Source organism: Neovison vison, chromosome 1 (genome assembly GCF_020171115.1).
Source record: "Neovison vison isolate M4711 chromosome 1, ASM_NN_V1, whole genome shotgun sequence".
NCBI lineage: Eukaryota > Metazoa > Chordata > Mammalia > Carnivora > Mustelidae > Neogale > Neogale vison.
This window is the reverse complement of record NC_058091.1, coordinates 66348415-66361940: the sequence shown is the minus strand read 5'-3', so window position 1 is coordinate 66361940 and position 13526 is coordinate 66348415. Positions and strand designations below refer to the sequence as shown.

General features: G+C 39.6%; 1 protein-coding gene across 8 annotated transcripts in view; it reads left to right on the top strand.

The window, feature by feature from the left end:
* Nucleotides 1-9476, top strand: part of MYB (MYB proto-oncogene, transcription factor) — a 34201-nt gene extending 24725 nt beyond the window's left edge. For all 8 annotated transcript variants that reach the window (XM_044248368.1, XM_044248326.1, XM_044248360.1 and 5 more), the window contains one exon: nucleotides 8103-9476. In XM_044248368.1, coding sequence (XP_044104303.1) covers nucleotides 8103-8219 — 117 coding nt within the window. In that variant the 3' untranslated portion in view covers nucleotides 8220-9476. The remainder of the gene's footprint in view (nucleotides 1-8102) is intronic.
* The last annotated feature ends 4050 nt before the right edge of the window (nucleotides 9477-13526 follow it).

The following is a 13526-nucleotide window of genomic DNA, read 5'->3' as shown; positions in this document are numbered from 1 at the left end:
TAAATCACATATTGAATGGGATTTTAGCCAAATAGTCTTGATATTTTTATCATAGTGTTTTTAATTAAAACAACTAGATATGATTCCTTAAAAAGTTTAAAATTTTGATACTTCTAAAATATAAAATGTCTACCACTTATATAGGGCAATTGATTGTCTATCCACCCAGTAGTCTAGGTAACTTAGAAGAACAGTTTATTGAAGACTACAGTAATTCTGTGTTCTCTCATTTCAGTTTTAATCATCCCTGGCTTAATTATGGCAATAACACTTTAGGCAGAGCAATTACTATTTTTGAGGCCAAACTACTGGACCATTGTGGTTCTAGCTTCTAATGTACATAGAAATGCACATGCTTATACACATTTGATATTCTAAAACTAGAAATGCAAGAAGCTATGAGTTTTACATTTTATTATGACAAGTTCAAACATACGTAGAATTATAGAAAACATTCTGATTTAGATTTAACAATTATTAACATTTTGCCATATTTACTGCATCTGTTTTTATCATGTGTTAAAATTCCAGACAATACAACATTTATTCATTTATGTACTTCCAGATGTAGCTCTAAAAATGTTTTTTTATATGACCTAATACCACCATCACACATTGTTATTTATGATAATTCCTTAATATTCTAATTCTGAGACTCTATCTAAGTTTCCCCCATTAACCCAAAAAAGATTCTTTTTATTTTTCTAATCAGAAATGAAACAGTTTCACACAGTGCATTTTGTTAAGTCTTTTAAATCTCTTTTAATCTCTAGACCAGTGTTGTCCAGTAGAACTCCTGCAGTGATGGAAATGCCCAATATGCTGTTGTCCAGTTTGATAACCACTAGTCGTATGTGGCTAAAGCACTTGAAATGTGGCTAATGCCACTGAGGAACAGAATTTTCTATTTCATTTCATTTACACTGCTATAACTTAATAGTCATATTTCCTTGCTCTCTCCCTGGAATTAACCATTTCCCCCAAGAGCTCTGATCCTTTCAGTGGAAAAAGGTGTGTAGAGACCAAAATCAGGGTGCTAAGTATGTCCATGTGTTATGTGGACACATTGAGAAGCAATGAATTTTAACATCTCAGAACTCCGAGTTACAATCCATAAACTATAATGCTTACATAGAGGCTATATTATCCATTGGGCACAAATAATGTTCTTTTTGTTTTTAAAATTATTTATGCTCAGCCTTCTTCCAAAAGGAATTTGTGGCAGCTGCACAATCTTATAATTGTTGAGTTTCTTTTTTCTTTTTAAAGGTGCTTTAATTTTACATTGTACCAGTGAACAGGGACTCATAATAAAAATGTTCTGAGACATTTTTGATATTTGTGTCTCTTCATGTAGCCCAGAATATGTGAGATCTTCATGTTAGACAATTATACCATGTTTTTCCCTCATTGTATGGGGGTAGAGGATGGAGTCTAGAAGGTTATAAAACTATCTAATTTGGGGAAATAAAATTTGGCTTAGAAAGCTTGCAGTTTGGGACACAGATGTATGAATGCAAAGCTCCCTCCTCAACAAGGAGAAAAGAGCTACCTGTCTTCTTCAAAATGCTTTTAATTAGCTTTACACTTTGAAATAAGTTTATTATGCTAATAAACATTTCTTGAGGTAGACATTTTCAGTGGCAGATCTGAAACTGTACTTAAGTTATAAGCCTTCTGAACTTCTGTATTTTTCTCTTAAATTATAATTTCCCTTTATTCCTATTTAAAACCCAAGTGTAAAAGATATGTTCATATGCTGTTTTACTCACTCACTTTCCGCTTTTTTTCTAACCACAGAATGACAGCTTTAAATTTAAATTTCCTGACTTGGCTTGTCATGGCCTTACTTTTGTAAAACAGTGAATTTAATTTAAGTGACTTTCTCGGGCCATTATTATTTAAACACATTTACACAGCATTGAGGAATCTTAAAATATTATTGCAAGTAGATGAGACTCACTTTTTCAGTTCCATGTGTTTTTGATTGCTCCTATCTTTATATGAATTGTTAATGAATTTTTTTAAAACAGGGCAAATCCTTTTTGTATGATCGGCATTGCTAAAGAGCACGATAAACTAGCATGCAGACAACAGGAACCTGGGGTCTGGTCTAGGCTCCACCATTTTCTTATTATGTGATTCTAATTCATTAACCTCTTCAGACCAAAATGCTCTTGTCTATAACTTGAGGACTATAGTATGTCCTCCACTCGTCATACAAGGTTGGTAGGACGATGAAATGGAGATAACATTGCTTTCAAAATGACAGTACAACTGCCCATGGACATTGGTGTTACCTATTATTGGGCAAAGGCTGTACACAGTCTCTGTCAGAAAGAGGCAAGGAGGCCTCCCCTATGGCCAGGGCTTCTTGCCCTGTGGTGTACTATTTCCTCTAGCACATTCTTTCTCATTCCCGGTTCCACTCTTGCAGAACTATGTCAGTGGGTCACCCAAAGAGAGAGCTGACTCAACTGATTCCTGAAATAAAGGTAGTCAGAGCTACCTTTGGTGTGATGGAGATGAAACAACTGATTAATTGGTTTTCTCTATTTTTCTGCTTCTTGTGTTGGCATGTCAACAGACATGGAAAACAATCTGTCTACACACGACATAGGTCTTTCTAGGTATTTCTTAATGTACTGTGGTGTTGTTGACCTGCTCGTTTGGATACCTCTGTACTCATTTTGTTCTCGCTTGGGTCACTTTTTTCCACTTGCCCCAGCAAGTATTCACATAGTCGTTGGTAGTACTTCAGTGACCTGCTTTCTATATATGTCTTAAAATAAGCAAGTTGACCATATACAGCTTTTGGGTTGAACTAGAAAAGGCTGAATAAGGAGGGAAAAGGATATCAAGCTCAAATTCAGAATGCCCTGCCCCAGACGTTACAAGACATGGATTTGTTTGTTTGTTTGTTTGTTTGTTTTTGTTCACCTTAGTAAACACTATGATGCTAACTCTTCCTTTGGCCAGCAAAGATAGAATTGCTTTGGAGCAATTTGGCACTTCTCTTAATCTTAATAGTCTGAACTAATATGTGACATCCTAGCCTATAAATGTTTTCAAAGTCTATGAACATGTAAGATGGAACGATACCCCTGAGACATGCAGGAAAAACTCCAAACTGGGGAAAATTATAATCACATTAGCAACAGTTAACTTGGGTTTGGGTGGGCAGTTGAGGCACAAGTGGATGGGGCAACTTCCAATCACTGCCTGAACCTTTAATTCCCTAACTTTTAAGGCTTTTTTCTATGAGAAGTTAAAAACCCTGAAGTTGGGGTCATTTCACTGTTTTGTGCAGACAATGGGAGGACTTCATGCGTGGGAGAAGTTGAACACTGACCTTACCTTAGTGACATTTCATCTCTGGTCCATCCCTGACTTTCAAGATTCAACAGTTTTCAAGATTTTTACATTATGTCTTATAATTGATACATCTTTAAATGATGCCCTTTGGGGAAGGAATTTTTGACTTTTAGAATTTTAGTCCAGAGCAAGTCTTTTCTTCAGATGGATTAAATAAAATAATCGGATAATTCTTGTCCTTACTTGTTAGGACACCCGTTTATTATTTAAAAACAGAACTAAAGAAAAACAGTACTGTCTCATGAGTTGCTTTGGTTTTTCAAAATCATTTTTTTATGACTGATGCAAATTTTTTATTAGAACTCTGAATTGGAATGCAATTAGCTTGCCAAGGTTTTTGAACATCAGCTATTGTGTGAAGTTGCAGTGTGAATATAATAATGTTCAACATGATGAAAAAACCTATATTCTAAAGGAAAACAAGAAGACAATCTAATTCTGACAGAAAACCACCTGTGGACATGGTCTTGTCTCATTTTACTTCTTCTGTTTTCCACAAAGGATCCAAGTATTTATTTCAAGTGCCTTAGCAGGATATCCCAGTTAAAGCTTTGACAGTCTGTTTACAGTTCACTTCTGCCCCGAGGACAATTAAAGGCCCATCACAGGATAAACAAGGTGACTCTCAGGCAAGAGGAGGAGGATGTGTAGTAGGATTATTAATGTTGAAATGAATTAGCATTTGAGTGACAGGGCTGCATTAACAAGAGAATTCATGTGCAGAAATCCATAATTCTAATCAATCCTTTAGTGTAAAGGAAGCTAAAATTCAAGACGGAATCAAGGAGGCACAAAGGTATATATGACAGTAGTAAAAAATACTCTTCTAGCATGAAGACATTTAATCCCCCTTTGTCAAAACTCTTCTGTTTGCTTGAAAAGTTGGCCAAGGGCCACAGGGCTTCAAGGTAGGGAGAGGGAAGGAAGAGGTAAGGAGAGAGAAAAGAAGCAAAAGAGGAGGCCATCGTCATTTCAGCTGCTGGACCTGAGCACCTCTTCTCTTACCTGAGTACTGGTGCCTCTGCTCTTCCGTAACTCTCACCCTATTGGTCTATGTCTGCTCTAACCAGGTTTTTCATTCATTGTTGTAAGAAGTACTCACACCCGCAGAAGAGGAGATGCCAGCTCATGGTGCTCACTGGCTTTTCTACACACAGTGGCTACTGGGTCCTGGTGTTTGTCTGCACCAGGAGAGTCATGTGTTCAACCGTCTTGCCCTCCCTGGGCTTTGAGCTACAGGGCTTATATGCCCTTGAGATGCTCCATTTTCTGGAATTTGATTTGTTTCTTGGAAAATTCTGTTTTGACTTAGGAAAAACTGACTGTTTGAAAAGTTTCCTTAAAACACTAATTAAAAATATAGGGTACCTTTTTCATATTGATCTTGTTTTAAATATCTACTCCTGGAGAAAGAGCCAAACATGGATAAAGTGTTAAGCCATGTAGGAGAGCCAATAAGAACACAGTCGAATTTTAAGAAGATACATAATTTACATGTTTAGAAAAATTAAGTCTATATTTATTGAAGCACAGCTAAGAAAAATTCCTTAAAATTTTTTTTAATTTAAATTCAATTAACTAACATATAATTGATTATTGATTGCAGAGGTGGAGGTCAGTGATTATTCAGTCTTATATACTACCCATCACGTGTCCTCTTTAATGTTCATCACCCAGTTACCCCAACTCCCATAGACCCCTGCCCTCCAGCAACCTTCAGTTTATTTCCTATGATTAAGAGGCTCTTAGGGTTTGTTTCCCTCTCTGCTTTCATCTTTTATTTTTTCCTGTCTTCCCATACGATCCTCTGTTTTGTTTCTTAAATTCCACCTACGAGTGAGATCTTATGATAATTATCTTTCTCTGATTGACTCATTTTGCTTAGTATAATACCCTCCTGTTCCATCCACATTGTTTGAAATGGCAAAATTTTTCTTTCTTTCTTTCTTCCTTTTTTTTTTTTTTTTTTGGATGGCTGAGTAGTATTAAGTAGAAAAATTCTTCACCAGAGGAAAAGTAGAAACATTTGTCCCTGTTTCTCACTTTTCTCTCCAATCTCACCTTCATTCCCCCTTCCCCTCCATCTGTTTGTGTGGATTCTCTCAAAATAGGTATTTTGAGGTTTTGTATGTGTCTTATGTGATTTGGGATTTACATAGAAGGTATTGGCATATGAAGGTATTTCCTTCTGTAGCCTCTTCACTCACTTGTTTTTAAGACCGATGCCCTTGGTTTTGAGCATTGCGCAATCCTTCATGCAGCCGTCCGCCATATCTCCCTCTTCAGTCTGGAGTAGTGACAGGTCTCACCATGGCAGTGGCAACGGATGCTAACTCAGTCACTGAAACGGTAACATCAACTTTTCTTAATTGGGCTTCATGCCTCAATTTGATGTTTGAGCATGGCACTGAACAATTTAGCAACAACATGGAAACAACTGACTTAATTGAAATATGGAATTTGTACGGACAGATATACACCAGAGAAACATGTGTGTTTAATCTGCTTGTTTGAACCTGGAGAACCATCATTTATTCAGAACTATTTCAAAGGAATACTGTAACTACTCTGGTGATTTTGTTTAGGAAAAGATTAAATGTGACCCAAGGCAGAAGTCAGCCCCAAACACCTGTCATCCTTATGATACACAACTCCAGGAAAATATTATGATAATCCATCTCGCTATACAGTATTTCAGAGTAGGTGCTGAGCTTCTGAGCCTTCAGAGCAAACATGTATAAACTTGGATGATGCCCTTTGCATTAGTGGTGAGACTGCATGGCAGGTGGGGCAGAAGCCGGGAAACCACCTTTGTGTCCTGTGCAAGCTCCCAAGTTAGAAACATGGCACCGTAAGCCTTCTGTCACTGACACTTTGTTCCAGCCACTAGGCTAGGAAACCCCATCACTGTACAAACGCCACGTTCATTCAGAATGATTCCTCTTTGCTACAAAGCCTGATGATTTTGACCTTCACTCTGCCCCCCACCCCACCATCTAAACACTTCTTCCTGCAATCCAAGACCTCACTGGGCTGAGCCTGCAATTTTCTACTGTTAAGGACACTAATGGCAGGGGCATCCTACACTCCCAAGGGCCTAGACTCAGCCCAGCTTCACTACTTCTTAGCTGGTTAACCTTGGGGATGTTGCCCACATTCTTTCTTCCTATACCGTTGGCCGGTCTGCAAAACAGGGCCCCCATCCGCCCCTGTGCCTCTGGCAACCTGTGTCAGGATGACGTGCGTGAGATTAAAGATGGAAAACGCTTGGAAGCATGGCTGGCGCATGGTGACCCTTGCTGAATGTTGTCACCAAATCTGTCTGATCTTCCTCTCTCACAGTCCCTCCCATAAGCAGTGTACAAACTGCAGCTTCTTGGTTCTTTTGAGCTATTTCTCTACCCAGGGTATGTTCCTTTTTTCTCCCCCTCTTGTCCTTTCCCTGGCAGTGTCTCAGTGCACCGTCCCCACTTCACCTGGGCACGGCCCCACAAACCTCCCACTGTGCCTCTTACCCCACCTGGTTCCCATGCATTCACTTTGTCCTCTACAGGACCTTGGAGGCTCTAAAAAGGAGAGGCCTTTTTTGGCTTCTTCTTTTGTCCCATGGAAAAATCCCTCTTGGGTGTCCATAGCAGGAAGAGTTGTGCTTTTACTAAACCACCGGTTTAGTTTTGAGCTCACAGACCCCAAATCTGCTTGTGTTTCTGTGTCTCCCTTTGCGATGATGGCTAGAGAGCTCAGGCACAGGCTTAAGGCTGACACCTAGCTGGCACACTGTATTTCATGACAAACGTTTTATGTACAAATATCACCCCATCGTCGTGTTATTTATTTTTTCCATATTTCCCCATGACCCTGCCTCGGCTACTGTTTAATCCCTGTTATCTTATATTTATTTTGTGAGCATCATAAATCCTTTCAGGAACTAAGTAGAGCAAAAAAGTACGTATTTCAGTTGGAAGCAATATGGAGGGAAGGCATGGTCTCAGACTGTGCAGGAAACAAACCTGGGCCCAAAGCCACTCCGTTCCTCACCCTCGGAGCAGCTTTGGGCAGGTTATGTCCACTCTCTGAGTCTCCATTTCTTGCCAGTTTGAAGAAAGAAAGAACCTCCCCCTCAGGGTGCTTGTGCTGTGTCAGTGAGATCATGACTGTGATGTGTTGAACACCAGACCCGGATGTTGATGCTGCCTAGTAGATCTTTCAGCGTGTCTAACCTGGTGAACAGAGATTTCTAAATTAATTGATATTTCACTGATAATACAACATACATACTATGTTTAGTAGTGAGTCGATTGCAGGACCTGTGGGAGCTTTTTCTCTCAGAGAACTGAAGCCCTCCCCGGTTTGCATAATGAGTAAACGCCCTGAGAGACATCTTAGGTATCTGGGAGGATTAGTCCCATTCCTGTTCCCAACTTTGCAAAAATCACCCTAATCAAAAAAAGGCGCTCAAGGACCAAGATGCAACTGTAGCTTATGATCTTGTCTGAAGTGGGGTTTCTTCTCTCTTAGCAATAAATGATTTCTGATCATTAATATTTCTTCAGAATGCTGGAGTCCCGTAAGTCAGATCTTATCTGACAAAGGCTCCCTGGTATCTCCTTTTGCTGTCTGAGGGTCAGAATTCCATCAGCTGTGTCCTTGCTGGGATTGGGAATCCTCTGGGGCCGAAGTATGGGTCTCCTGTCTAACCTCGCCATTGGCCTCTTTCCCCCCATTAGCCTTGTGGTGGCGCCTGGGAAGCTGCCTCCTGTGGAAAGACGGAAGATCAGGTGACGGCTTCTGGTCAGTCTCGGAAGTATGTGAACGCCTTTTCAACCCGGACTCTGGTCATGTGAGACGTTTCTAGACAAGCATTATGGTTTTCAGAACACTTCAAGTTGACTTGGGATATGTCATTCCTTTACATGAGACTTTTCATGAATGGGAGAAGAGCCTATTTTTGTTGTGGTACAACAGTTGAGAGCAGCACCAAGTGCATTTAGGTGGATGAAATCGTCTGGGATTTCACCCCACAAAAAGGATTTTTAAAAAATAAATAAATAATAGTCTTACCTAAATTTTTAGGTAATGAATTGTAGTCAGTTTAATATCTTAATGCAGATTTTTTAAAAACATAAAGTGATTTATCTGTTTTTTAGAGGACCAATGGACCAGTATTTTTTTCCATGATGAGGTTTTTGAAATTTTACACACACACACACACACACACACACACACAAAAGGTATTCCAATATATCACTTTTCTCAGTCACTAAACACAATGCATTACTGTAAATGTTGGCTTAATACCATGGGATCTTTAATCAAGATTGTAAATGCTCATTTATGGTTAATATCATTGGAGGTACATTTATTGTACTAAACCATTTTATGAGTTGTTTTGTTAGCTTGCTTTAAAAATTATTACTGTATGAAATAGTTTTATAAAAAATTATATTTTTATTCAGTAATTTAATTTTGTAAATGCCAAATGAAAACATGTGTTTTGCTGCTATGGTTTTAGCCTGTAGACATGCTGCTAGTATCAGAGGGGCAGTAGAGCTTTGGATGGAAAGAAAAGAAACTTGGTGTTAGGTAATTGACTATGCACTAGTATTTCAAACTTTTTTATTTTTTATATATATATATATATATGTACCTTCCCCTCATCCACCCCCCATTGTAATACATTGGAAAACTTGTTTGGGAGATTTTGCATTTGTTGTTGTTACTGGTTTGGTTTTTGTTTTGTTTTGTTTTGTTTTGGTTTTTTTTTTTTTTTTTATGTTATTGATGGTTTTTAAGAGCATGCATTGCACTTCTTTTTTTTGGGAGATCTATGTTGTTGATGTCCTGTGTTTTGTTCTGAGTTTTCCCTCATTGTTCTTTAATTCAGGGCTTATGTGTTTGATTGATGTCCCCTATGGTTTCTGAGCATATGGGCTCGGAACTGCCGTACAGGGTTTGTGTTTGTAGCTGGAGTCAGGAAACTAGGAATGAAAGCCAGTGGCTGCCTTAAGAATATTTGGTGCCAGATGTCTGTCACTGAACTTGGAGATGACAGTGTACTTACTGCCTTGTAGAGAAATAAAGCTGTGTCCTTATTTTACTTACTTTTGGCATGTCTCTTGTGATTGTGGACGATAGTCATGCTTTTAAGAAAATGGAGTGAATTCAAAACATTTTCTTGTGTTAATAATTTGTGCACCACCTGAACTTCATGTGAAGAAGCCAAAAATCCTTACTTTAGAGAAAGAAGGACAAGGAAACCAAGTGCAGTAGTTGACAACATAATCACAAGCAGAGGGACAGCTGGGAGGAATCCTGCAGAATGTGTTAGGGTTCCAGCAGCATTTGAGCAGGGATAACGTGTACTGATACCACAAATGTGGGCAGGGAAAGGAGGACCACAAGGTTGGTGCCCAGAGAGGGAGAGTCATAAAAAGCAGGAGCCCTAGAGAGGAGCCATGACCTTTGGGGACCTCACAGGGAGACAGACAAGGATAAGCTTGACTTTACTTCCATCCTTCCCATCTCTGTCAGGGGCCCTCATTCGCAGAAGCAACCAAAAGCTAGAGGGCAAGGTAGCCCTCTTACAAGGGATGTAAGACCAATCAGTCTTCAAAGGCAGAGCCAGAGGGCTTTTATCTGTTGGGACAAGAGTAAGGCATCCCAGCTAAGTCACACATGAAGTTCACTGCCCAGTATTGCGGATGGGTCTCCACTGCTCTCCATCTCTCGGGTCCCTGTTCTTTCCCCTGTGCTACCATAGACCTTTCCCACAACGTCCTTATAATTTGCTCTTGTCACTGTTGTCCAGCTCCAACTTGGCATTCTCACTTGGTGCGATGCACGTGGTGGTCTGAGAGCCAAGGATTTATGACCCCAATCATGAATCTTTAGGACTGTGTAGGGAAATAAAGAAAGAATAAAAAGTGTTTAGTATTCTGCAGTTGCGTTTCTGAGAGGTAATAATGCGTTCTCCCAAAAACAGTGTTATATTCATGAACTCTCAGAGCATGTTCTAGGTGTGCGGACTCTGCCCCTTACTAGCAGTCCAAACTTAGACAAGTCACAGGCCTTTCTGAGATCTTTTTCTTTATCTGTGCAATGAATTCATTCCCACAATGAAATCTTGTGACATATCCCACTAGACAAATGGTCACTATTACATATGCTTTCCATGTAAGTAACACACACCATGTCATGTGCCAAATGTTCATCTGTCTGACGTGCCTTGTTGATTCCAGAGTTAAACATAGAGGTCAGAGTATAACTCTTGGAATAAATTAATGGCAAGAATGAATTCAGCATTATACAGAATCAAACTAAATATTTACTTTTCCAACAAGTATGTGACCTAATATAACACCCATTTCCTAAGCATCTCTAAGATATTTATTTGTCCTGGTCTTTTGTTTTTAGCCATCCTCCTCTCTGTAGCAGAGCTTTAGGCAGTAAAACGGAAATGGTTCTCTTACTACTCCAAGGAAATGTTGTTCTTTTGAGCTCCTGTGCATAAAGCTTTAGTCCACATGTGCACATTGGGAAAACAGGAGAGATGTTGAGAAGATTCTGATTTGTCTCCCAGCTGATCATGGGATTAATAATTCAAGTTGAGAAAGAAGTGCAGGGAGAAAATTTCTTTGTTTCTTTAGAAATTACAAAATGTTAGAACTGGAAGGGACTTTAGACATCATAAGGGGCTGCCCCCATTTTGTTACTCTTAGAGTCCAGACAACAGGTCTGATTTGAATTCAGACTCTTCCCTTTACCAATTCTATGCCTTTATATAAGTTTTACTGAATCTGTCCAACCTTCGCACTATTTATAGTGTATTTTACTTATATTGGACATAAGGTCCATCTCAAGGTTGTTGGATATTTTGAAGATGATGTGACAAACTAAATGAATTCTTGCATCTCTGTAAAATGTTGTAGTGCCTACTGATCCGGTAAGTGGCCGTAATGACTTTTGATCAATCAGAGAAAGAAAAAAATATGTCTATTACCAACAATGGAGAAGTGAATACCACTGAGACCCATGTCCCTGATTATGTTGAACCTATCCTTCGTATGGCAACTGACTTTAAGTCTAAATGATATCCTCTCAAAATTTTCCTAACCATTCTAAGATCTCATTATTTAATATATGGTTCCCCTTCTTGTACAAATGTTTGTGTGAAAAATGAGGCATATTTGCCCTCAAACTTGTTGGTTTCTAATCTGAAAAAGAAAACCCGTAGATAAAATATGATGTACAGGTCTCTTACACTGCACTTTAAATACTTACAAGCTTGTTGCTTGCTTTTCTTCTCTAACCTTCACTATTACACGTTTTTTTCCCTTTAGTTGCCATTTTTAGAAAGCAGAGTGAAAAGGAAGTCAGCTAAAATGCAAACCTCTTTTTAGGAGCACCTGGCTGGCTCAGTCAGTAGAGCATGAGATTCTTGATCTCAGGGTTGAGTTCAAGCCCTGTGTTGGATGTAGGGATTACTTAAAAATGAAATCTTTAAAAAAATAATAAAAAATAAAGTGCAAACCCCCTTTTAAAAATAAAATTACCCTGTATATAATTATATATAGTAACTTTGGGAACTACAGTAAGATGAAGCTAAACTATAAATCTTAAGGAAACTTAGTGTTTTGGTAATGAATAGGCAATAAATCTTTTTAATTGACAGTGCAAACATTCTTGATGTTAATATGGAAATTGAAGAGGTTGATATTTGCCTTATGGGACCGTGTTTATTCAATGAGCACCTATTGTAGTGCTAAGTGTTGTATTTGAAGTTGAGGTTAGAGCTTAGAACATTAGAGCTGAAAATCTCTGCTGGATGGGAGCTTACATTCTGGAGGGAGATAGAGAGATGAGTCAGTGGATAATTATGATAGCGTCATATCTGCAGTAAGAGAGACAAGAGAGCACCAGATCTATACTTAGAGGAGCAGCACAGCTTTCCCACAGAACTGGCATTTAGCCGGACCGACAGATAAAGCCGAGCTAGGGCAGGATCGGAGTTGGAGGGGACCTTGGGAGGAGGGAAACCTCTGAAATTTCCTGGAGAAAAACACCCAAATATAATGACTTGTCTTACTTCAAATTCAAGATGAAAAACTGCAAAAGGGCACTCAGAGGCAGTTCCACTTGAGGGTTTTCTCTAGTATATTCTTTGTCCTTGCTCAGGACATCGGTGAGAAAATAGAAGCATCCACTTCCCCACGCCCAAACCATCTGTAGACCGACCCACATGGCAAAGCCTTTGCATTTCCTCTTAAAGTGGACAAGCACTCCCAGTGGCAATTTGGGGCCAGCTCTTCTCTTGGGCCTCTGCAAGCTTGTATCCTTATACCCTCCAGGGCCTCATCCTGCAGATAGAATCTTTCTCCTATATCATAAAGTCTTCCTCTCTCCTGAATCATTCTTATCATAGTAATATGGTCTACATCTCCCGGCAGTAATATCATCATCATACAGGCCCATTTATCTGCCCTTCTCAGCAAAAGTACTTACGGGATCTGCTATAGTCACGGCCACCACTTCCTCATGTTGCCTTCTCCAGCAGTCCACATTGCATGAACTTTCATTGCCCCCACTCCACCAGGCTTGCCCTTGTCAATGTCACCGACGGCCTCCATGTTGCCAAATCCTGCTCTCGCTTACAGGCCTCATGTTACTTGGGCTACTGGCAGCTTCAACGGAACTGATGCTCCCTCTTTCTTGAATCACTTTCTCCTCTAGGCTTTAGGGCACCATTCTTCTGGTTTCCCTGCTTCCTCCCAGGTTTCCCCCAGTTAAAGACCAAATATTCAACTGAGTAAATTTAAAGTACTAATTGACTTTTTTCAAACAAATAGAAAGGAGCTCCCAGGAATTGTGCCAAATAGGAAGCTTTTCTAGGCAGAAATGGGCAGGGACTGAGTGGTGCCAGGACAAGGAAGTTATCACCAAAAATTGTTTCAGACAAGGTCATCTTCCTTTAGGGCAAGGGGCGGGAGGTCTCCTCATGCAGATGATAGAGATGACCTCACTGGTGCTGATCAAGAAATGCCAGACTGAGTGGTTTAAAATTCTACTCTGGGGGCAGGTGGACACTGCAATGAGGTTAACTATTAAGTCTTGATGGGGCTTAACATAAGTGGCTCCATTTTGGACCTGTCGTT